This window comes from Oryctolagus cuniculus, chromosome 17, assembly GCF_964237555.1.
Source record: "Oryctolagus cuniculus chromosome 17, mOryCun1.1, whole genome shotgun sequence".
Taxonomy (NCBI): Eukaryota; Metazoa; Chordata; class Mammalia; order Lagomorpha; family Leporidae; genus Oryctolagus; species Oryctolagus cuniculus.
In genome coordinates, this window is record NC_091448.1 from 25,730,721 (window position 1) to 25,754,164 (window position 23,444).

The window sequence follows — 23,444 nt, forward strand, 5'->3', positions numbered from 1 at the left end:
TCCCTCTCTCTCTCCCCATCTGACAACATAACTCTGCCTTTCAAAAAAAAAGGGAACACGCCATCCTTATTTCCAGTGCACCTGACAGGCCAGGCCAGGACCCTCCTTTCCTGAGTCTAACGGAGGAGGTCTAGTCCAAGGCCTGCTCAGAGCACAGGGAAGTCACGGGTGAGGAAGGCCGTCCTCTTGCCACAACAGGCGTCGGGCCACGCTGCCTGGCAGCACTGAAGTACGCATTTGAGCTGAGCCTTTGGAAGCAGGGCAAGGCTCAAGCCCAGCAGAGCAAACAGGCACGTCTGTCACGGGGACTCGCACACTGGCACAGCCTTGCTGAACACCGGGCCCAGGGGAGCAGCTGGCGGGGGGCAGGGCTGCTTACTGACTGAGTGGCAACAGCCAGCTGTGCAGATCCTCAGATTAGGCCGAACTAGATGTGCTTGGTCCCAGGAAGACCCCAGAGCGATGTGGGGAAGGACAACTGGGCACAGGCGTGGATGACAGCGTCCCAGAGAGCCACCAAACAAAACAGGGAGGGGGACTTGCAGCTGAAAACCCTGAACACCAGAATCTCTTTCTCGGCCCTCGACCCGGCTAAGTTTCTTTCTTTCCTTTTTTTTTAAAATTTTTTGACAGGCAGAGTGGACAGTGAGAGAGACAGAGAGAAAGGTCTCCCTTTGCCATTGGTTCACTCTCCAATGGCCGCCGCACCGCGCTGATCCGATGGCAGGAGCCAGGTGCTTCTCCTGGTCTCCCATGGGGTGCAGGGCCCAAGTACTTGGGCCATCCTCCACTGCACTCCCTGGCCACAGCAGAGAGCTGGCCTGGAAGAGGGGCAACCGGGACAGAATCCGGCGCCCCGACCGGGACTAGAACCTGGTGTGCTGGCGCCGCAAGGCGGAGGATTAGCCTAGTGAGCCGCGGCGCCGGCCACCAGCTAAGTTTCTTCTTGGACTCCATGACTAGCAGCAAGAAGTCCTGGCCCTTGCTGTCCTCGGTGACCTTGCACCTGACTGAGCTCCACGAGCTAGCGTGGGCTGGGCCCCAGGAACATAACTCATGCTACACCTGCGCGGAAGCGAGAGCAGCAGCCTCCACGGTCCGTGGCTGCAGGCCGGGCTGAAACTCATCAGGGAATCAGTCCTGTAGGACTTTGCCAAACGAAAAAGGAAGGAAAAGGTTGAGAGCCAGCGACTGCCAGTGCTGAGAACCCTGGCTGCAGGTGGCCCTACAGTGACTATGCAGCCCTCAGATTTTCCATCATGGTCCCGATTCCAAATAATCGGTGCTGTCATCAGATAGCTAAACATATGCTGAACAACTGGCCGGCGCTGTGCCCAGGCCCCCACACCCACCAGGAAAATCATTTTTGGAGGGCCCGTGACGGTCGCGTTGTACTGGTGTCATCGGTGATGGTGAGAAGATGAGAAAAGGAAGTCTGCCCAAAGCAGCAGGCCTGCCTGTACCTGTGGCCTTCACGACACTCCATGAGAGGGCTAAAGGAAGGAAATATCCCATCATAGAGACTGCAGAAGAACAGAGGCTGGGGAGGAGAACAGGGTGGGGCCGGGCAGGGCGGGTGCCCAGGGTCCCCTCTGTCAGCAGGATGAGGGCAGCAGGGGAACTTTGTTCAAACAGTCATTCCAGCTGTGGTGAGACCACTTCCTCCGGCTAGACGACAGCAAGCAGACCCGACGCCCTGCACACAAGAACAGAGCGGCGACTGCAGTCACCAGCATGTGCTGCCGCCGTCCGCCCTGGCCTGGGACCACTCACCTCCGCTCTGGTTTACCAGATGACCTAGTGGGAGGGCGACATGCTCAGGCAGACCTGAGAAAATCCTAATCCAGCTCTCTGAGAGACAGGAAGCCTCTTCCAGAAGATGCCGGATTCTGCTCCGGGGCCTTCCTGGCAGTACCTGGCCAGCTGCCCTGTGTCCACCTCCTGCTGGACCCACATTCTTCCTCGCACTCACCAGGCCGACCTCTGAGAACCTGGCCACCCCCTCCCACTGCTCCTCCGGCTTCACAAGACGCTACGTCTCCACAGCGCTTCTTCCCAGTGACCACACATCCACGCCTCCGCCTCCATCCTAGAACAAACAGCTTCCCTAGTTAGAGCCACCCAACCCCTCTTCCCTTGTCCCAGATTCTGGGCCACCTACTGTCCAGGGCAGACTGTCAGTGGCCTGAGGATCATCCTCTGGATCTGCCTAAGAGCTTAAAACACAACCTGGAAGGGAACAGTGGGACTGCTGGCAATACTGGGATTCAAGAACTCAAAGTTTTAACTCCATCTTCTGCCCTCTGATGCAGCTGCCAGTGTGCAGGCCTGGCCGGCTGGCTGGCTAAACAACAGGTATAAAAAACTGCTTGCTGCCCAGCTCTGCCACTTGCTTGGAATGGCCAGGGGTTCAGGAGAAAGAGCTGTTTAGCCTAAACTACAACTCTGGCTGTCAACCTCTCTGCAAAGCATGCAGCCGGGAATGCCAGGGCTGCATTCAAACACACAGTCCAGCTGCCAGCGTGCAAGGCTGGGGGTGGGGTGGGGGGCTAGGGAGCAGGAGACAGCACGGGCCAGGTATGGCGGATGTAGCAATCAACTCCTACCCTGGTGCTGCTTGGAGAGACCTGGTAGAGAAGGGGGGTGGGGGCACACAGCCCCCCTCTAGCTCACAGCAACTGGGGAAAAGGCTCTGGCTTCAGTCCATCTTTAACAGCTTAAAAGCTTTCAGAAACTTTGGTCCTTCCTGTCTCCCTCCTCCTCCCCCTCCCTGTACACCCTTGCGTTTCCCAGTGGAACCTCTCCTCCAGCTCTGGTCCTTATGGCGACGGCCCGGGGATCAACAGGGAAGGAACGCGGTTTACTTCGGGAGATGTCAGGGCAGCCTCGGGCCTTCCTAGTGTGACATCAGTGTCGAAGAAGGCAGCTTGTGCCAGGCCAGGGGCCTCAGGCAGGAATCTGAATGGAGCCCAAAACCTAGAAGCAGAAAATTCCCAGCAGGCCAGGGATGAAAGACGGGCAGAGTGCATATTTTGGTTTGGATGCCTGTGTTGATCAGAGTTCTCCCACCTCCTGCCTGCACCCACAATATTGACAGGTTGCTAAGAGTTCCTCGAGGGCTGGAGCCCATCCCGGGGAAAGAGGAAAGCGGTATGGCTCGGCCTGGCCAGACCCACGGAGGCGCAGCGCTGACCTCTGTCTTGCTGTGGCAAGCAGCCCAGACTTGTTATATAAAAGATCTGGCCTGCAGCTGGAGCCCGAGCGAAAACACACAGCCCAGAGCCCGTGCCTCTCAGGCGGGCCAGGGAACATGTGAGGCCAGCCCTGCCTTGCGCTGACAGAACACTGAGCGGGACGGGGCCTTCCTCGAAGGCTGGCGGCAGCCAATGACAGAGATGGGGTAGGTGAGCACCACAGAAGCCATGCCACTGTGAGCTTCACACTCGAAGCAGCCTCAAGCCCTGTTCCTCCAGGAAGCCCTCCTTGACTGAGTGAATTATGTGGACTGAGCACTCCTCTCAAAAGGGTAAGAGATGTGTACTCCCAGACCTGTGAGGGTGAAGCTAAACCTACCCTACTTGGCCTTTTCAAAAGATCCAGGGACAACAGTGCAGGGCTCCCTGGAAGTAGCATGCGTACTCCACCACCTGCGGTGTATTTCCCCTTTGCACTCTGCTCGTACAGCTGAAGGGGCCGTCGAGTGCAGCTGCAGCAAATGCTTGTGGGTTCAAGGTAGGGCGTTCCCAGGAGAAGTCCCCTCCTCTGGGCTTTGCCAGACATTTGGCCCTGTCTCATCCCTTGGCTGCCTGTCCACTGGCCTTCATGGAACTGGAATCTAGACTCACAGAGGCCAAGCCTTGTCCTCATTTCCGTATTCTTCATTCCAACAGCCAAGAACAGTCCCGGGCATTCAAACGCCACTAAGAGCACTTGAAAACAGAGCTCATAAAATGAATAGAAGGGAGTGATATGTGCTCAAAGGGGCTCACAGTGAGCTGCACGCAGCACGTTCATGTGTCACTTGACTGTCACACGTCGAGCAGCAGAGCAGGCACGCTCCACACAGTCTGCAAAGGAAGAGCTGACTTGCCCACAATCCCCCAGAATGCAGGAAGGCCTCTGAGCCCAAGGTTCTTCTCACCCTGTTTCTGCTTCTTGAAAAGCAACTCATTTATTCTCAAGGTGAACAGGAATGCAGGATTTAAACTGCATCCAAAGGGAGACCTGGGGAGGGTGTTGTGGCGTAGCAGGTTAAACCATGCTTGCGACACCAGCATCCTATACCAGAGTGTTAGTTCAAGTGGCTGCTCCACCTCTGATCCAGCTCCCTGTTAGTGCAATGGGGAAGCAGCAAATGATGGCTCAGGTACTTGGGTCCCTACCACCCACGTGGGAGACCCAGATGAAGCTCCTGGCTCCTGGCATCAGCCCGGCCCAGCCATGGCTGTTGTTGCCATTTGGGTAGTGAACCAGTGGGTGGAAGATCTCTCTCTCTCTCTCTCTCTCTCTGTGTCACACTGCCTTTCAAATAAGCAAACAAATCCTAAACAAGAGGGTGGGGGGGAGACTTGTCTGTTAAAAACTGGTAAGAAAGCTGAAGCCCTCAATCAGATGAAGAAATGTCTTCACATGACTTCGCATGTGAGGTCACGTCTTGCTCAGGCTAACATCTTATCCTAAAATGGACAAACGGACTGAATGTGCTGTGGAGATTCCTTCTAAGCCTAGGATTCTTTTTTCTTTCTTTAAAAAGATTTACTTCTTTACTTGAAAATCAGAGTTACAGAGACAGAAGGAGAGACAGAGATCTCCCATTCGCTGGTTCACTCCCTAGATGGCTGTAACAGCCAGGGCTGAGCCAGGAGCCAGGAGCTTCATCCAACTCTCCCACAAGGATGGCAAGGACCCAAACACGGGCCACCTGCTGCTGCCTTCCCAGGCACATTAGCAGGGAGCTGGATCAGAAGTGGAGCAGCCAGGACACAAACTGCCACCCATCTGGATGCTGGCATTGCAGGCAGTGACTTTACCCACTACACCACAGTGCTGGCCTCCAAACCTAGGATTCTTAATGAAAAGTCTGTCTTAAAGAAAAATACCAAAGGAAAGGATCCCACAGGACTCACATGGGTGCACTGAAATCCTAGCCAGGGCCGCTGGCAAGAAATAACTCTCTATCACCCAAGAACTCGCCACTCCCATTACTCCAACAGCATCTCTCCTGGCTCAGCACACTCCTTGGCCACTTCTTCCAGTTGTCTAGGGAATGCAAATTCAATTGGTTGTTGGCCTAAGCTTAATTTTAGCTAGGTAAATCTGATTTTTTAAAAACCTAGAATAAATTCCAAAATCAACTGTTGATTAACCACACATGAACACTCAAAGCCAAACTGAAAAACCCAGACCGACCTCTCTCCTCCACCAGCCAGGTACCACGCAAGCTCATTTCACCTACGTTCACAAGCAGAGACAAGGGGTAGACATGGAGGAGGACAGGGTACATGGTGAATATGTCCAACCAAAACCCAGGACAGGTCACCAATAACTAAGGGTTGATAAGCAGACTGCAGGCCTCCTCAGCCAGCCCTCCCTCCCCAGCCCTGTCCCCACCCCCATCATTACCTGGGTGGCTTTGTCATTGGTACAGCAGGTGAAGGCCCCATCGACATCTCGTGGCCACTGGCCCAGAAGGTAGGAGCTGAGGACGGTGTCCAGGGAGAAGGTGCGTCGGACCTGGGGTGGCTGAGGCCGACACACTGACTTTTCTGGAGCCACTGAACACGGGACGCTGGCTGGAAGAGAGCACAGCCCGCCACCTTGACATCAGCATGGAGGAAGGAGACGTGGCAGCCACCCTTGTCTCCTCCAGGAAGCCTCGCCTGAGTGCCCGTCTTTACTGACACCCACCTTTCTCCTAAAAGCTCAGGGGGCCTAGGCGAGCCCAGACAGTGTGGCAAGCGCTTTCCTGACCTAACCAGCTGGCCCTGATCACCATCTTAACTCTATAAATGCCCCTATCTTCTTCCTGTTCCAAGGAGACTATTGAATGTGAGCTCCTAGGTCTCTCCATCGAGTTTCCCCCAGAGCAGCACTGTTTCCCACCACTAAAGGGAGAACCCTATGTGGACAAAACCCAATTCCCCCCCGCCTTTTTTTTTTTTTTTTTTTTTTTTTTTTTTTTTTTTGTCGCTTGCCTGCCTTCTTCCCTCCGGCTCCTATTCCAGGGTTCAAATTTCAATCATCTGGGTTGGACCTGTTTCACCAAATTCACCCCGTGAACTGAGAGGCTCGTCACCCTTCACAACCGCTCAGCTCCAGGGACCTGAGTGACTGAGCCAAAGGAGGGCTGTGACCAGGTGAAACCACCCAGGATTGAGCAACCTAGTTATGGAAGATATCCAAATCTTTCAGTTCCTTCCCTGTCTCTGCCTTCTTTCTAAATGGGAGAAAACCAAAGCAATTATAAATCCATTCATTTTATTTTTACCGTGGTTAAAGTTTTCTGGGAGAAGCAAAGAGTTGAAACTTGTCAATAAAACGTAAGGGTTCTGGAATCGTCTGGAAATTTCAATCATCTGGGTTGGACCTGTTTTCCGTGGCCACATTCAAAACACTCCACTATCTTAAGATCTACAAAGGCTCTTCCCTTTAAACAGAACAAAATGCTTTCGCATCTGTAGTCATCCCTTGATAACTTATGTTTATATTAAGGCCAGCAAAAACAACAGGGGACTGTCGGTATAAACAAACTCAAAGGGCTTTGTATTAAAAAAGGCACTAAAAGGTTCACAGTTTCTCAAAACTTAAAGGTGGAATTCCAGCGATCCCCCTCGAAGAACTGAAGGCAGGGACTTGAGGAGATACTTCCACACCCATGTCCATAGCTGCTGAGCCATACAGTGGAAGTGGCCCTGGCACCCATGTGGTCTAGCCACACCATGGAATATTGCTCAGTCTTAAATAGGAAGAAACCCCAAACCCGTGATGCAACACAGATGCTGCTCACTGGAAGAGGTCAACCACAAAAGGAAAAGGCCGTGTAGCTTCACGTACATGAGGAGCCACGGAACAGGCACACTCACAGGGCCAGAAGGTGGCTGGAGGACGCCAGGTCTCTGGGCGGGGCCTCTGGGATGTCGACAGAAGTCTGGGAGTGGACAGTGGCGCTGGCAGCCCGACATTTTCGATGTGCTATGCACTACGGAGCTGTAACCCTGACATGTCTGAAATGGTAACCCTTAAATTGTCTCTATTTTACCACAGTAAAGACACTGACAATACCATCTGCATTCTCAAAATTCATCTAGGTATTTACATAGATTTTGACATAGTTACCATCAGCATGAAATGAACTACATTATCTTCCGCCTCATTCTAGCCATTTCACACACCCATTTCCAAGTATCAACAATCCTCATCGCTGTCATTTCTAAAGACGATGTGGCGCTCCAGCAGGGGTGTGCAGTAGTTTGCTAGGCCACTGCTCTGTGGCTGCACTGGGAAGGGAGCCCCCCCTCCCACCTGGGCAGCATCCACGTTACCGTACAGCCAGCTTTTCCCTTTGGTTTTGGTTTTTATCCAATCTTTGGCTATTTCTAGGTCAGCTCCCCCAGACATCATACAAGGGTACATCAAAAACTTTGGGACAAATGGAATTAAAAGGTAAGCTTCAGAGTGGGCATTTGGCACAGAAGACACTACTAGGGATGCCCACATTCCAAATCAGAGGCCTAGGTTTGAGTCCTGCCTCCACTTCTGATTCCAGCTTCCTGCCAACGTGCACCCTGGGAAGTAGCAGGTGATGGCTCAAATACCTGGGTCCCTGCCACCCATGTGGGAGACATGGATGAATTCTAGGATCCTGGCTTTGGCCTGGTGCAGCCTCATCTATTGTGGGCATTTAGGGAGGGAACCAGGGAATGGAAGACATTTTCCTTTCTCTCCATCTCCCTGCCTCTCAGATACAATGAAAAAATAATAAAGAAAAATTGTTTTAAGATGTTAATTTTGGTGGGAAAAAATTAGAAATCCATACTTTTCTTTTCTTTTGACAGGCAGAGTGGATAGTGAGAGAGACAGACAGAAAGGTCTTCCTTTTGCCGTTGGTTCACCCTCCAATGGCTGTGACGGCTGGCGCACTGCGGCTGGCGCACCGCGCTGATCCGAAGGCAGGAGCCAGGTGCTTCTGCTGGTCTCCCAGGGGGTGCAGGGCCCAAGCACTTGGGCCATCCTCCACTGCCTTCCCGGGCCACAGCAGAGAGCTGGCCTGGAAGAGGGGCAACCGGGACAGAATCCGGCGCCCCGACCGGGACTAGAACCCGGTATGCCCGCGCCGCTAGGTGGAGGATTAGCCTATTGAGCCGCGGCGCCGGCCAGAAATCCATACTTTTCATAATACACATTTTCCATGAACTTTTTGAAGACCCCACCATATAATATGTGCTCACTTAAAGCAACTTAAAAATGACTTATAACAACAACAAAAAAAAACCTTCAGATCTCAATACTCAGAGGAAACTACTGTTAATACCAGGAGACAAATATCCTTGTAGGCCTTACCCTTTCTAGGTATGTATGTATGTGTATGTGTGTGTATATACATACATATATATATATATATATACACACACACACATATATATATACTTTTTTAAAAAGATTTATTTAGTTATTTGAAAGTCAGAGTTACACAGAAAGAGGAGAGGCAGAGAGAGAGAGGTCTTCCATCCGATGGTTCACTCCCCAGGTGGCCACAACAGCTGGAGCTGCACTGATCTGAAGCCAGGAGCATCTTCTGGGTCTCCCACGTGGGTGCAGGGGCCCAAGGACTTGGGCCATCTTCTTTTTATTTATTTTTTTATTTTTTGACAGGCAGAGTGGACAGTGAGAGAGAGAGACAGAGAGAAAGGTCTTCCTTTGCCATTGGTTCACCCTCCAATGGCTGCTGCAGCTGGTGCGCTGCGGCTGGCACACCGCGCTGATCTGAAGGCAGGAGCCAGGTGCTTATCCTGGTCTCCAATGGGGTGCAGGGCCCAAGGACTTGGGCCATCCTCCACTGTACTCCCTGGCCACAGCAGAGAGCTGGCCTGGAAGAGGGGCAACCAGGACAGAATCCGGCACCCTGACCGGGACTAGAACCCGGTATGCAGGCACCGCAAGGCGGAGGATTAGCCTAGTGAGCCACGGCACCAGCCTTGGGCCATCTTCTACTGCTTTCCCGGGCCATAGCAGAGAGCTAGACAGGAAATGGAGCAGATGGGTCTCCAACTGGCACCCATATGGGGTGCCGGCACTTCAGGCCAGGGCATTATAATAGGATATATTATATACTGCGCACAGCGCCGGCCCCAACATTTTTTTTTTTTTAATTAAAAATGGGATCCAGGGCTTATGATGTGGAGTAGTAGATTAAGCCACTGCTTGTGACACCAGCATTCCATATGGGCACTGGTTTGTGTCCCAGCTGCTCTATTTCCAATCCTGCTTCCTGCTAATGCTCCTGGGAAAGTAGCGGAGGATGGCCCAGGTGCTTGGGCCCTTGCACCCACATGGGAGACCTGGAAGAAGCTTCTGGTTCCTGGTTTCAGCCTGACTCCACCCTGGCTGTTGCAGCCATTTGGGGAGTGAAACAACTGATGCAAAAGCTCTCTCTGGGTCTCCCTCTCTATTTCTGTCTTTCAAATAAATAAATAAATCCTTAAAAAATAGGATCCTATTACAATTATCATTTTGCTATGTTTTCTCACCTTGTATCATAAACATTTTTCCAAATCAATATATACTAACCTATGACACATCACTAAATGTGCATATAATTTCTGTTGAGACCTCTCAAAGGTTCTCTTAGGGAGGGTCTGAAGGCTTCATGTTCTGTTCTCACTCACCTTCCCTTCACGCCTCACTCCTCCTTTAGATCCTGACTTATCTCAGCATCCCCCACGGTGTCTAGCATGCCACCTGCCAGCCCCCAACGTGTGTGAACGAAATTGAAAAACCAGCAGCAGAAGGGTAACCTGCCCTGATCACACCATGGACTCTAAGTGTGTCTGCTCCACACAGCCGTACCCAGCCGTACCCAACCCTCCCACCTTCAGGAAAGACCCTACCTCTTCCCCTTCCTCCCTGAGACCTTGTTACCCAGTGAGGTAGTGACCGGCCTGCTAGGTTCACGCCCCAGCTCTATTACCCCACAGAGGTATTTCAACCACTCATTTTCCTACACTGGATTTCAGGTGGCAACACAGATGATTTCTGGGAGCCTCCAGGCCACACCAACAGCAGCTCAGACACCAATGCTGCCCTGCAGGCCCCGTGGGCCTCTGGGAAGCAGACTTAAAAAATTACACGACAGACAATCAGAGAGGCAGGTGGGACACAGATGAGCAAGAACCCAGCATAAAGGCTACAATGTCATAATCCTAAAAGCCACCCCATCCTTGTCTCAAAGGACGAGGCCTGATTCGGGAGCTAAGAAATTAGCAATGAGAGAGAGAGTTCTTGGAGCCCCACCTATCCCACGCCCTCGGCTCAAGCCACTGCAAAAATCTCTTTTAGACATTTTCCTTGCTGACCCCTTAAACACTACAGTGCTTTTCATGTTTTGCCCCGGCCCATGTGGTACATGATCTTTCACCTTCTTGTCGGTTCTAAAAGGGGCCTGCGCCAGATTGAGAGGAAAACTGAGGCATGAAGAGGTCTGATCCACAGTCAGTAAACTCCACTACCCAAGCAGTCAGCAGTGGGCCCAGACCTAACACAGCTGCCTTCCTCCTACGTCAATCCCACATCCCCCAACTCTGCCCTGAGGCTCGTGTCCCCCGGCATCAGGAACACCTGCCTAGACACCCGGAAACCACAGGCCTGACCCTGGCATCCCCAAGGCCCTGCACGTCTGTCTCCGAGGAAGTCTCTGAAAGCCAGGGTGAAAGATTCCCCTACTGCCTGGGGACAATGGGAACCACGCCCAGTTCACATCCGTCCTCAGCGCCCTCACATCCCATCCTATTTGGGGAGTTCAGCACGAAGCACCCACTCTCACAGGCAACAAAAGGTGGTACTCTGCTCCCAGGAGTAAGGCAGTCACGGCAGACTCCACCCACCTACTTATTTTGTTAAATTCTACATTCTTTCTGGCCCCCTCTACCCAGTTATCCACAAAAGATTCTGTAGACTGCATGGGTCCCATCTTACTCCTCCCTATACAAAAACTAATGCAGGAAAGAATTTGAAGAGGAGGGCAGGAGGGAAAGGAGCCAGGAGAGACCAAGTGAGTGACCCCAGGCCGGAAGGGGCGGCCTCTGCCTCCCTCCCTGCCTGGAGTCCTGCAAGGACGGCGGAGCATCCAAGGCCAACCGTGGGCCGGATTTGCCAGTTCCTTCTCCTCGGATGAGAGGACGGCTGGGCTTCAGCCTCGTTTCCACAGTGGCCACCTCCTAGCTCCCAGCCAGCCACAAGTGGACAGAATTACCTTCTGACTTAGAACCCTCAGCAAGGCCCCACTGCCCCCCACCCCCCACCCCAACTCTGCAAATTCTTGGCATGTCGCAGCCTCTTTGGGGAGATTAAAATGTCATGTTTCCCTCATGCCTAGGAAATAAGGGAGGGGAGAACTTTAAAAAAAAAAAAAGATTAGATTTCTATAGAAACAACAGTCTACCACTCATCCCACTCACTTCATAAGCATCTCCCAGATGGTTTGGTGAGCACTTACTTCTTTGGGCACCAAACCTGATTATGGCCTAAATTCAGGGATCCATTTCCCCCCAAATACGAAACAACCCAGACCAAAGTCAAAAGCAGACATGGAGGGGCTGCAGGCTGGCACAGTGTGGCCTCTCGGTATCTGGCAGGGGCTGAGGTGTGCGCAGGGCAGGTAGGACACAGCTCTGCCCCCACCATGGTTCCACAGCAGGCAGCATCACCAGCCTCACTGGGTCTGCTCTCCTGGCAAACGGGGGCACGATGCCCACCTAAGTTACTCAGAGGGATGCTGGGGGAACGGAAGACATGCGGATCTGCTTTCAGGCCTCCGATAGAGAGGATGGCAAACCAACTACTGTTCTTTAGGGCTGAAGACGGGGCGACAAGAGGAGGCTCCCCAGGAAAGACGTGCTGAGCAAGTCCCAGCCTCCGTGCCCGTGTTCTCCTGCTCCTTACGCTGCAAGCCCTTCCTTTCACCAGTGACAGTCAACCCCGGGCACGGAGCCCCTGGACCGACGGGTGCCCAGGGGAGGTAAACCTGCATTGGCAGCCGGAGGTCTGCTCTCAAGCTCGGCTGCCCAGAGACACCATCCTCGGGTGACAGTGATGAGCGAGGTGTGGCTGAGATAGGTGCCATGGGCACACCGGGAAGATGTGGGCACTGGGTCCTGGCCAACACTCATGCGATGATGATCAAAGGAGAAGTAGCACTGAGAAGTCACAACGGCCAGCAGATGAACTGGTTTCATTTCTGGAAAGTACCCCTCTCAGATTTGGGAAACAGGGGAAGGGAAATCAGACAACCATCTCCTCTGTCAGCCAAGAGAAACCTCCATCGTGACAGGCCGTGACAAAGCAGCAGGCCGCAGAGGCGGCAGCTGGGTGGCTGCGGGAGGGTGGGGTGTCCTGTTTACAGCACCGTGGGGCATTATCTGCCCAGCACATGCAGCAGCCTCCACAGCCCAACCACCTGGCGAGGCACCCTGGCATCAGGCCAGGCCACTTCACCGTGCGGCTGAGCACTGGCGGATGCTTTGGTTCTTGGGCAACGGCAAATGGAAAAAACAAAACAAAACAGCACACACCGGTGATAAGAGGCCTTAGGTGCTATCTTCCAGAGCCACTTGGCCCTGCCCCCCAAACACTACACTTGTATGGCTTTGGGGAGGGCCGGTGGTCAGGTGTCTGCCCACTGGGGGAAGTCACCAAGGCAGTGAGCACACAACCTACTGAACTAAGAGTGGAAGCAGCCTGACTCCTCCCGTAAGCAGACCCTGAGTGCCTGCTGCAAGCCAGCCCTGGGAGAAACCTGGAGTAAGACAAGCAGCTGCCAACGAGGTTTCTGTGCAGAGGGCTGATGTAATCCATCCGCAGGGGCCAGGCCCCCAGGCACAAGCTGTAGGGACTACCACCCTCACCCAGCCAACACCTCTTCAGAGGACCATCAGCCTGGCCTGGCCTGTCTCTGCTACCCCCAGTATCCCACACCAGCACACTCCCCACAGGAAGCTGAAGGAGCAGCTACAGGTCTGAGAAGGGAAGGAATGGGGCCAGGGGAAGGAAAAAGGCAGAAGATACCAGGAGGTGCTTATGGCTGCTCTTCTCAGCAGGACGGTGAAGTGGTGAGGTGAGGGCTCAGAAACTCACAAGGAGGGGCCAGTGCTGTGCATAGCAGGATAAGCTGCCCCTGCAATGCCAGCATCCCAGATGGGCAGCAGTTCGAGTCCTGGCTGCTCTACTTCCGATCCAGCTCCCTGCTAATGTACCTCAGAAAGCAGTGGAGGATGGCCCAAGTCCTTGGGCCTCTGCACCCCACCGGGAGACCCAGGTGATACTCCCGTCTCCTGGCTTCAGCCTGGCCCAGCCCTGGCTGTTTCAGCCATTTGGAAGGTGAACCAAAGGATGGAAGATGCCTCTCTCTCTTTCCCCCAACATCCCATAACTCTGCCTTTCAAATAAATAAAATAAACCTTTAAAAGAAAAAAAAAAGGAAACTCACAAGGGGAAAACAGCCCTAACCAATGGGCTGGTCAAGGGTTGAGGGGACCATTCCCCTCATTTCATTATCTTTGGGGAAGTGGAGGAGAGAGAAGTCTGGGAAATAAAGACAAGGCTACTCTACTCCTCGATTAGCACGAGGCCTAGTCACCCCAAAACGACCGCGGACCACGGAAGCAAGACGAGAGCGACAGCCAGTGAGAGCCTGCACGTGGCACTAACTCAACAACTAGCTGCTTCAACAAACAAGTTCTGAGTCATTTTCTCATGTCGTCACGCTCTGAAGCACTATTAGTGCTTCCTACCTCCCCTCTTCAAGAGAAAAATAACTCTTACAACAGAGGTTGTACATTAGAGGAAATATGAAAACGCAAATGAACGAAAAATAAAAACATGTTCCCAACTCACATCATAGATCTGTGCATAGAGATGTATGCAAAGGTATTTTGAAGGAATTAGGTCATATTATACATAATTTTCTACAATGTGTGTTTTTAAATGTTCACTTATTTTCATTGTACTTGAAAGACAGAGAGGAGAGAGAGACAGACAGACAGACAGAAATCTTCCATATGCTGGTTCAATCCCCAAATGTTTACAACAGTCAGGGCTAGGCCAGGCCAAAGCCAGGAGCCTGGAACTCAATTCAGGTCTCCTATAAGGGTGGCAGGGATCCAGTTATTTGAGCTATCAACTGCACATCCAAGGGTGTGCAGTAGCAGGAAGCTGGATCGAAAGTAGAAGAGCTAGAACTTGAACTAGGCACTCTGATATGGGATGCAGGCACTCCAAGCAAGGTCTTAACCGCTGTGCCAAACACCTGTCCACCCCTCCTCTTTTTCTTTTTACAACCTGTTGTTGTGTTTTTTGATGTTGTTGTTAATGACCTTCATTTAAGGAAAGAAAAGCAGGGCAGCCCAAGAGGCTGAGACAGGGTGGTGCGGCTGGACGCTGGGAGCAGGAGGGGCCCTGCCCTGTCCCCTAGCTGTGGTACAGCACTTCTGTCGGAGGGAGAGGTTACTCTGGAGAAGGACAAAGTGAAACAGGGATTCTGAATTCTAAACATTCCGCCAGCAGATCTGCAGAGAGCAGGGACGCTCCTCCGCAGCTTTGCGGGGACTGCTTTTCCATTTTGGTACGGGTGCCGGGATGAAGGAGTGCAAGCTGTCTTCTGAGCTCCACGCGGCCAGCGCAGCTCAGCTGCTCAAGTCAGCGCTGTGTGGGTTTTGGAGGGAAGTTGTGGCGAAACTGAAATCCCTATATGACTGTACAAGAGTTAGGAGCCCTCCTTGGAAAGCCCAAGGAGACCCCATCTATCCCAGCCTTGAAAATTAAACCTGGAGCTTCAAACACTTCTTCCAACACCAAGTAACAGCAAAGTGCAAGCTACACAGGGAATACAAAACTAGATCTAAGAGAAAAGAGAGAGCAGCAGCACGTCTCTCCCACTAAGGAGGCCATTACCCAGAGGAATAAGCAGCGATGGTATTCGTAAACACAGGACAGGCTCCTCAGCCCGGCTCTCCATTACTGACTGAGAGGACAGCGTGGCGAGAGCGAAAGCAGCCCTGCTGGCTGTGTGTCCCGGCCGCATCTGCAGGCAGCTGGAGAGCCGGGCCAGGAGAAGCCTTCTGAAGACACCATCGTGGGGACAATCAGGAAGGCACTGCACATCGGCTGCAGCACGGGGCAGCCCTGGGTGCCCTTCTGTGGGGACGAGGAGTCCACAGCAGTCACTTAGGCATTTGCTTAATTCTCAAGAAGCTGCCGTTAGAAGAAAAGGAAGTGGTGTGAACTTTTCACCTTTTATCTGAATTCTCTGAAGAGGAGTTCTGTGGGATTCCAACATTCTTAAAGCAAAACAAAGCACTAGCAGTCACTCATTGGAGCAGGCTTTCTTGGGGATCCACGTGGCCTTTGCAAGAATAGTAGTGCAGAGCCTAACTCCCTCCCCAGGAAAAAAAAAAATCCCCTCCTATTTGGGAGTGATGGACTTCTGGACAGCCTAGAAGCTCATGGGGCAGGCATGAACCCTTCGCATTGTCACTTCTCAGCACTCTGATTGCTATCAAGCATAAAAGACATCATGACACTTCACGTAGTCTTTTAAGATAAGTGAGGTGAAAGAAGAACCCGAGATTGAGGAGCTTCATCTCTCTTGCAAGAGGACATCTGTGATTCAAGCTGTGCCCTGGGGCCAGCGTGGTGGCACAGAGGGTGAAGCCCCAGCCTGTGACACTGGCATCACAGCAATACTGCAGTGCTGACTTGAGTCCCGGCTGCACAGCTTCCAATCCAGCTCCCTGCAAATGTGCCTGGGAAAGCAATGGAAGATGGTCCAACTGCTTGGGCTCCTGTCATCCATGTGGGAGATGTGGACTGAATTCCTGGCTTCTGGTTTCAGCCTAGCCCCGACCTGGTTGTTGTGGCCATTTGAGGAGTGAACCAGCAGATGGAAGATCTCTTTGTCACTGTGCCTTTCAATCAATAAACCTTCTTAAAACAAGACCTGTGCTCTGATTTCAGCTCTGAATATGCGCACCCCTACATGCTCACGAATAGAAGAGGGGACACAGCTCCCAAGGTGTTACAGGTGAGAGGGCCCGTGACACGCCTCCAGCTAGAAATGTGAAACTGACTCCCTCCTTCAAGGTTAAAGAATAAAGTGAGCCCTTTTATTCCCCAAAGCACATTTCCCACCCTTACAGTTTTGTTCTCAGACAGCTGCATCACAATTTCCTGGCTGCCTTGATTTAAACACAGATCCCATGGGTTGGAAGAGTTCTAAGTTCCCTTCCCCGGCAGGGATCAGGACAGGTCTTGGAAACACTGTGTTCCTCTTTAGATATGTTGGGTGGGCCACGGGAGGAGAGAACAGTCAAAAAATGAGGGATCCCCCAGCTCTCTGCTATGGCCTGGGAAAGCAGAAGACAGCCCAAGTCCTTGGGCCCCTGCACCCACGTGGGAGACCCAGAAGAAGCTCCAGGCTCCTGGCTTTGGATTGGCCCAGCTCCAGCCATAGGGGCCATTTGGGGAGTGAACCAGCAGATGGAAAACCTTTCTCTGTCTCTCCTCTCTCTAATTCTGCCTTTCAAATAAATAAATAAATCTCCATTAAAAAATGAGGGATCCCTTTTCTGGCGAGGAAGGTAGAAAGTGAGTAAACAGAGAAATGGAAGTCAGATTGCAGGGGCTGGTGTTGTGGCCCAGCAGGTTAGGCTGCTGCTTGTGATTCCAGCATCCCATATCAGGGTGCTGGTTTGAGTCCTGGCTGCTCCGCTTCCAGCTCAGCTCCCTGCGGCCGTACTGGGGAGACAGTACAAGATGGTTCCTATACTTGGGCTCCTGCTACCCACTTGGGAGATCTGGGTAGAGTTCCTTGCTCCTGGCTTTGGTCTGGCCCAGACCTGGCTGTTGCAACCATTTAGGGAATGAACCAGCGAATGGAAGATCTCTCTGTCACACTGATACTCTGCCTTTCAAATAAATGAATCTTTAAAAAGAAAAAAAAATAACATTGCAGATAACTTAATCACCTGCCTTGTGAATAAACCATGATTTATTTTTAATCCATTCAGCCCACCCCCTCCCTCCCTGCCTTAATTGCCAGACACTGATATACATTTAAGCAACTAACACTCAATTTAATATCAGCCCAAGTCACACAAACTTTGACAGAATTTGATGGTCCCATTTTTTTGCCACACCCTCAATGATTTCAATAACCAGAAGAAAAAATGTTGTTATTCTTTTGAATTGCATAACTGTCAATACTTATGCCAATCAGTGTTAACTCCCACAGTAAAATCTCAAATGTCTTCAGTAGATGCCACAATTTGTGGCCAAAGGTCCTAGGGAACAGAATAGTTCATCACGCTGAAGTTTTACTCTATAAACCACTTACTAAGAGAATAATGTCTTTTAGAGGGGGGAAATCTGACAGCTACCATTATCATGTGACCAAATTTAGCATCACTCGTAATGGGCATTCTGGCATTATATGCCTCCTAAAGTAATCTATTATGAAGCACACAGCTTTATTCATGAAATGTTCTTGTCAGAAAAGTTTTAGGGGCCAGCACTGTGGCATGAAAGGTTAGGCCTCCACCTGAGGCACCAGCATCCCAAATGGGCACTGGTTCAAATCCTGGCTGCTCCACTTAGGATCCAGCTCCCTGCTAACGGCGTGTGAAAAGCAGCAGGAGATGTCCCAGGTGTCTGAGAGACCTGGAAGAAGCTACTGGCTCCTGGCTTGAGCCTGGCCCAGAGCCGGTTGTGGCAACCACTTAGGGAATGAACCAGCAGATGGAAGATCTGTCTCTCTCCTTCTCCATGTATCTCTCTGCCTTTCAAATAAATAAACCTTTAAAAATAAAGAAAGGTTTTATCTGAATCTAATCATGTTCCAGACCTAACTTCCCACTTACAGGAAAAAAAGGGGATAAAGGAACAAGTTAAATGCCACCATAAGGAAGCAGAAAAATCCCACAATGGGACAGCAATACTACCACTGAAACTCACTTTTCAAAACCTCAATCACAAAAAACACAAATGAACAAGAAAAACAGGGTGGGCAGTGCTTACAGATCAAGAAGCTTTTTAAAAGACATAACTGGGGATGGGCATCTGATGCAGTATATAAGATGCCCCTTGAGGGGCCGGCCCAGTGGCTCACTTGGTTAATCCTCGGCCTGCAGCACCGGCATCCCATATGGGCGTCGGGTTCTAGTCCCGGTTGCTCCTCTTCCAGTCCAGCTCTCTGCTGTGGCCCGGGAGGGCAGTGGAGGATGGCCCAAGTGCTTGGGCCCCTGTACCCGCATGGGAGACCAGGAGGAAGCACCTGGCTCCTGGCTTCGGATCGGCACAGTGCCGGCCATAGTGGCCATTTGGGGGGTGAATCAACGGAAGAAAGACCTGTCTCTAACTCTACCTGTCAAATAAAAAAAAATAAGATTCCCCTTGGGACACCTGAATCCCGTATTGGAGTGCCTGGGTTGAAGTTCTGGCTCTGCCTTTTTTTTTTGACAGGCAGAGTGGACAGTGAGAGAGAGACAGAGAGGTCTTCCTTTTGCTATTGGTTCACCCTCCAGTGGCCACCGTGGCCGGTGCGCTGCGGCCAGCGCATTGCGCTGATCCAAAGCCAGGAGCCAGGTGCTTCTCCTGGTTTCCCATGTGGGTACAGGGCCCAAGGACTTGGGCCATCCTCCACTGCACTCCCAGGCCACAGCAGAGAGCTGGCCTGGAAGAGGGGCAACCGGGACAGAATCCGGCACCCCAACCGGGACTAGAACCCGGTGTGCCGGCGCTGCTAGGTGGAGGATTAGCCTATTGAGCCACGGCGCCGGCCACTGGCTCTGCTTCTGATTTCAGCTTTCTGCTGATACATAGCTCAGTAGGCAGCAGGTAAGGGCTCAAGTAAGCAGGAGACCCAGGTGCAGTTTCTGCTCTTGGCTTCACCTAGCTATTTGGGCATTTGGAGAGTGAATTAGCAGAGGGAAGAAGATCTCTGTCTCATCTCCATGTATCTCTCTGCCTTTCAAATTAAAATGAAAAGAATTAAAAATTAAACGTTTAAAACTAAAAGATGTAAGCTGGTGCTGCAGTTCACTAGGCTAATCCTCCGCCTGCGGCGCCGGTACCCCGGGTTCTAGTCCCAGTTGATCCTCTTCCAGTCCAGCTCTCTGCTGGGGCCCAGGAGGGCAGTGGAGGATGGCCCAAGTGCTTGGGCCCTGCACCCGCATGGGAGACCAGGAGGAAGCACCTGGCTCCTGGCTTCAGATCAGTGTAGCGCGCCAGCCTTAGCGACCATTTGCGGGGTGAACCAATGGAAGGAAGACCTTTCTGTCTAACTCTGCCTGTCAAAAAATAAAAAATAAAACTAAACTAAAAGATGTAACTGAATGACTGGATGAGAACTTTGATTGGGTCTTATATCTAAAACAAAGGGGCCAAAGGGGAAATCTGAAAATGGACTAGCTTCTAGACCATATGCAATTGTAGTTAGTTTCCTTAGATATAACGATGATATTATTGCTATGTAGAAGAATGTCCTTACTCTCAGGAGATGCCACTGATACAAAATGTGAAGTGTCACAATTATTTACAACTTACTTTCAAATGTTTCACCCAAAAAAAGCACATATATAGATCTATCTAGACACATAGGAGAGAAGAGAGATGATTGGGGCAAAAAGTTACTAATGAATCTAGGCGAAATATAAATGGGTATGCACTGTGTGTACAACTTCTTTGTAGATTTGACAGTTTTCCAAAATAAAGTTGCCAAGGGAAAAAAAGGGACTTAATTTGGGAATTCAGTTTATTTCACAGCAAGACCTAACTCCTTTAGCATTGCAGTCTTGGCAGGTTGTAGCCAAATTCAACTGGGTCACTGCTGTGGACTTCTAACTTGGGGAAAGAGAAGGTGGACAAGAAGAAATGAAACCATGAATGAGGCAAGGAATGGATGTTGTCAAGAAGATGTAAGTCAATGCAAGCCACAATAAAGATACTAAGTGTCGGGGCCAGCGCCGTGGCACAGCTTAATCCTCTGCCTGCGGCACCCGCATCCCATATGAACACTGCTTCTAATCCTAGCTGCTCCTCTTCCAGTCCAGCTCTCTGGTGTGGCCTGGGAAAGCAGTAGAGATGGCCTAAGTGCTTGGGCCCCTGCACTCACATCAGAGACCAGGAAGAAGCACCTGGCTCCTGATCGGCACAGCTCTGGACGTTACGGCCATTTGGGGAGTGAACCAATGGAACGAAGACCTCTCTGTCTCTCCCTCTCACTGTCTGTAGCTTACCTCTCAAATAAATAAATAAAAATCTTTTTTAAAAAAGCTACTAAGTGAAGGAGACATTAAGAAGTGCCAATATCAGGGCCCATGTTGTGATGGTGGGTTAAGATGCCACCTAGGATTTGGCCATCTCATGTAAGCACTGGATGGAGTCCCGGCTGCTCCGCCTGATCCAGCTTCCTGCTAAAGCAGAGGAAGATGGCCCAAGTGCTTGGGTCCTGCCACTCACAAGATGGAGTTCCTGGCTCCTGCCTGACTACTGTGACCATTTGGGAAATGAACCAGTAGACAGAAGATCTCTTTTTCTCCCTCTGTCATTCTCCCTTGCAAATAAAAATAAAACTTTAGGGGCCAATGTTGTGACACAGGAGGTTAAGCTATCACTGACGCCGGTATCCGGTATAAGGGCCAGTTCTAGTCCCAGATGCTCCATTTCCAATCCAGCTCCTTGCTAATGTGCTTGGGAAGGCAGTGGGAGGTGGCCCAAGTACTTAGGCCCCTGCCACCCATGTGGGAGACCTGAACAGAATTCCAAGCTTCTGGCTTCAGCCTGGCCCAGCCCCCGCCACTGTGGTCATTTGGGGAGTCCACCTGCTGAAGGAACACATCTCTTTCTTTCTCTGTCTCTTCTCTGTAACTCTGCCCTTCAAATACGATTTGGCTATAACTTCAGATACATCCAGCCATGTGGCTCCTGGGCAGCCACTTATCATTATGAATACTGCTCTTTAAACGAATGCAGAAGGCAGTGAGATTCCAGGGAAGAGGAGTAAAATTGGCTACAGGGATGGTGGCTGGAGCCCAGAGTGCAGATGAAATGAATTAAAACTTATCAATAGGGCCAGCACTGTGGCATAGCGGGTAAAGCTGCTGCCCTCAGTACTGGCATCCCATATGGGCGCCAGTTCGAGTCCCAGCTGCTCCACTTCAAATCCAGTTCTCTGCTATAGCCTGGGAAAGCAGTAGAAGATGGCCCAAGTCCTTGAGCCCCTGCACCCATGTGAGAGACCCGGAAGAAACTCTTGGCTCCTCGCTTCGAATCAGCACAGCTCCAGCAGTTGCAGTCATTTGGGGAGTAAACCAGTGGATGGAAGACCTCTCTTCTCTCTCTGCCTCTCCTCTCTCAGTGTAAGTCTGACTTTCAAATAAATAAATCTTTAAAAAAAAACTTACCAATAGTCTTCTAGGTGGGTACAAAAATGAAGGATGCTAAAAAAGGTTTTAGTTAGAATAGTGGAGTCTAGGGCAGGTGTTCAGCCTAGCAGTAAGCTGCCATGTCACACCTCGGCGTACTTGGCTTGATGCCAAGCTCTGGCTGCTGACTCCAGTTTCTTGCCAGTGCAGACCCCAGAAGGCAGCAGTGATGGCTAAGTGGTTAGGCTCCTGCCACCCAAGTGGAAGACCTGCACTGGGTGTCCCAGCTTCAGCCCAGCGCAGCAGCCCTGGCTGTTGTGGGCACCTGGGGAATGAACCAGCAGATGTGAGTCCATTCTTTCTCAGGAAAAAAAAAAAAAATAAGTGTAGGAGAGTCTAGATGGATGAAGGAAGGAAGCTGCTGACCAGAACTGAATGAGGGGAGGAGTTTACAGAGTTTGCCCCGCACTGGGGATCTCAACAGCTACCTCCTGAAAGTAGGAGGTTGCCTCAGGCAAGTCCAGGCCTCCTCCAGTTCTAGAAATCCCCAAGTGCTAAAGGGTAAATAAGAGATGGCCACTGACCAATTAGGCGCAACTGAGATCTCAGAGGCAGAGCAATTCTGTGGAGCAAGTTAGGGAGGAGAAAAGAGGCACAAAGTCACAGGACGAGCTGCCTCGCGAGGCTCACCAGACAGCTGTGTGATGGTCTCCCGGATGATCTCTGCCCATCCCTTCCCCAAACAGGAGAATATAAATAGTGCTCAATTTACCTGTGGCTAGCCACAGGCACGAGGTGTGGTCACGTGACTGGCAAGCCCCGCCTGAGCGCTGAGCAGGCCTCAGGCCCAGAAGGCAGGTCTGCTCACTTGCTACACCTCACCAGGTTGGCCTCTCCCATTATCTGCCTCTCCTTTTAACCCTGAGTCACTGTGCTCTGGGCTACAGGCTAGGAGGAGAGGGCATGTACAAGGCACAACCACTAACTTAGCTTCCTTGGGGCCAGGATGGGTGCCAGGCACCGAATCTTCTCACCTTCAGAGTCTAACACGCTGTCATGGTTACTCTCCTGTCTCACACCCGGAGAGCCCGTGTGAACCACCTGTCCCATGTGCAGGAAGCCTTCTCTGGTTACCTCCAACTCCTCGCTCCAGCTCACTCCCCAGCTCCAAGTGACAGCTAAGACACCATCCCACCCAGTGACTGCCTCACTGGGCTCTGACATTCTGGGACTGATCTCCAATAGTGGCAAATTCCCTATGCTGTGCCCTAGCTGTGGAAAAACCCTGAAGTGTGCTGGGCCACATTCCAGAGCGGCCCCTGCTCTGGAGCCCTGGTCTTGCTAGCTGTTAACATTTCCTTAGGGAGACTCAAAAGTAAACAGTCTATAATGCAAGATGAGCCAGCCCCTCCAGTAACTGCCCTGAGGCTATCACCCTGGGAAGGTGATTCCCACCTTCAATACGGGTCCAAGACCACCAAGGGCTTCCTAACAGGAGGCTGCCTATCACATCACCTCTCCCATGGGCTCTGAGAGGCAGAGTAGGGCCTGGTCACACACAGCACTGGAGGCTTTGGCTCTGCTCTGAAATCAGGAGCTGCTGAACAGGACTGTCACTTTCTTTTACAAAAATCAGGTTTAAAAAAGGCTTATTTTGGGCTGGCGCTGCGGCTCACTAGGCTAATCCTCCACCTTGAGGCGCCGGTTCTGTCCCGGTTGTTCCTCTTCCAGGCCAGCTCTCTGCTGTGGCCAGGGAGTGCAGTGGAGGATGGCCCAAGTCCTTGGGCCCTGCACCCCATGGGAGACCAGGAGAAG

General features: G+C 51.6%; 1 protein-coding gene across 5 annotated transcripts in view; it reads right to left on the reverse strand.

Moving 5' to 3' along the window:
- FAM117A (family with sequence similarity 117 member A) overlaps positions 1–23,444 on the reverse strand; it is a 79,814-nt gene that overhangs the window by 11,994 nt on the left and 44,376 nt on the right. For all 5 annotated transcript variants that reach the window (XM_070060836.1, XM_070060837.1, XM_051824876.2 and 2 more), the window contains one exon: positions 5,623–5,792. Coding sequence is in view for 3 of the 5 variants with exons in the window: in XM_051824876.2 (XP_051680836.1) it covers positions 5,623–5,792 (170 nt within the window). In the remaining 2 variants the exon portion in view is untranslated. The remainder of the gene's footprint in view (positions 1–5,622; positions 5,793–23,444) is intronic.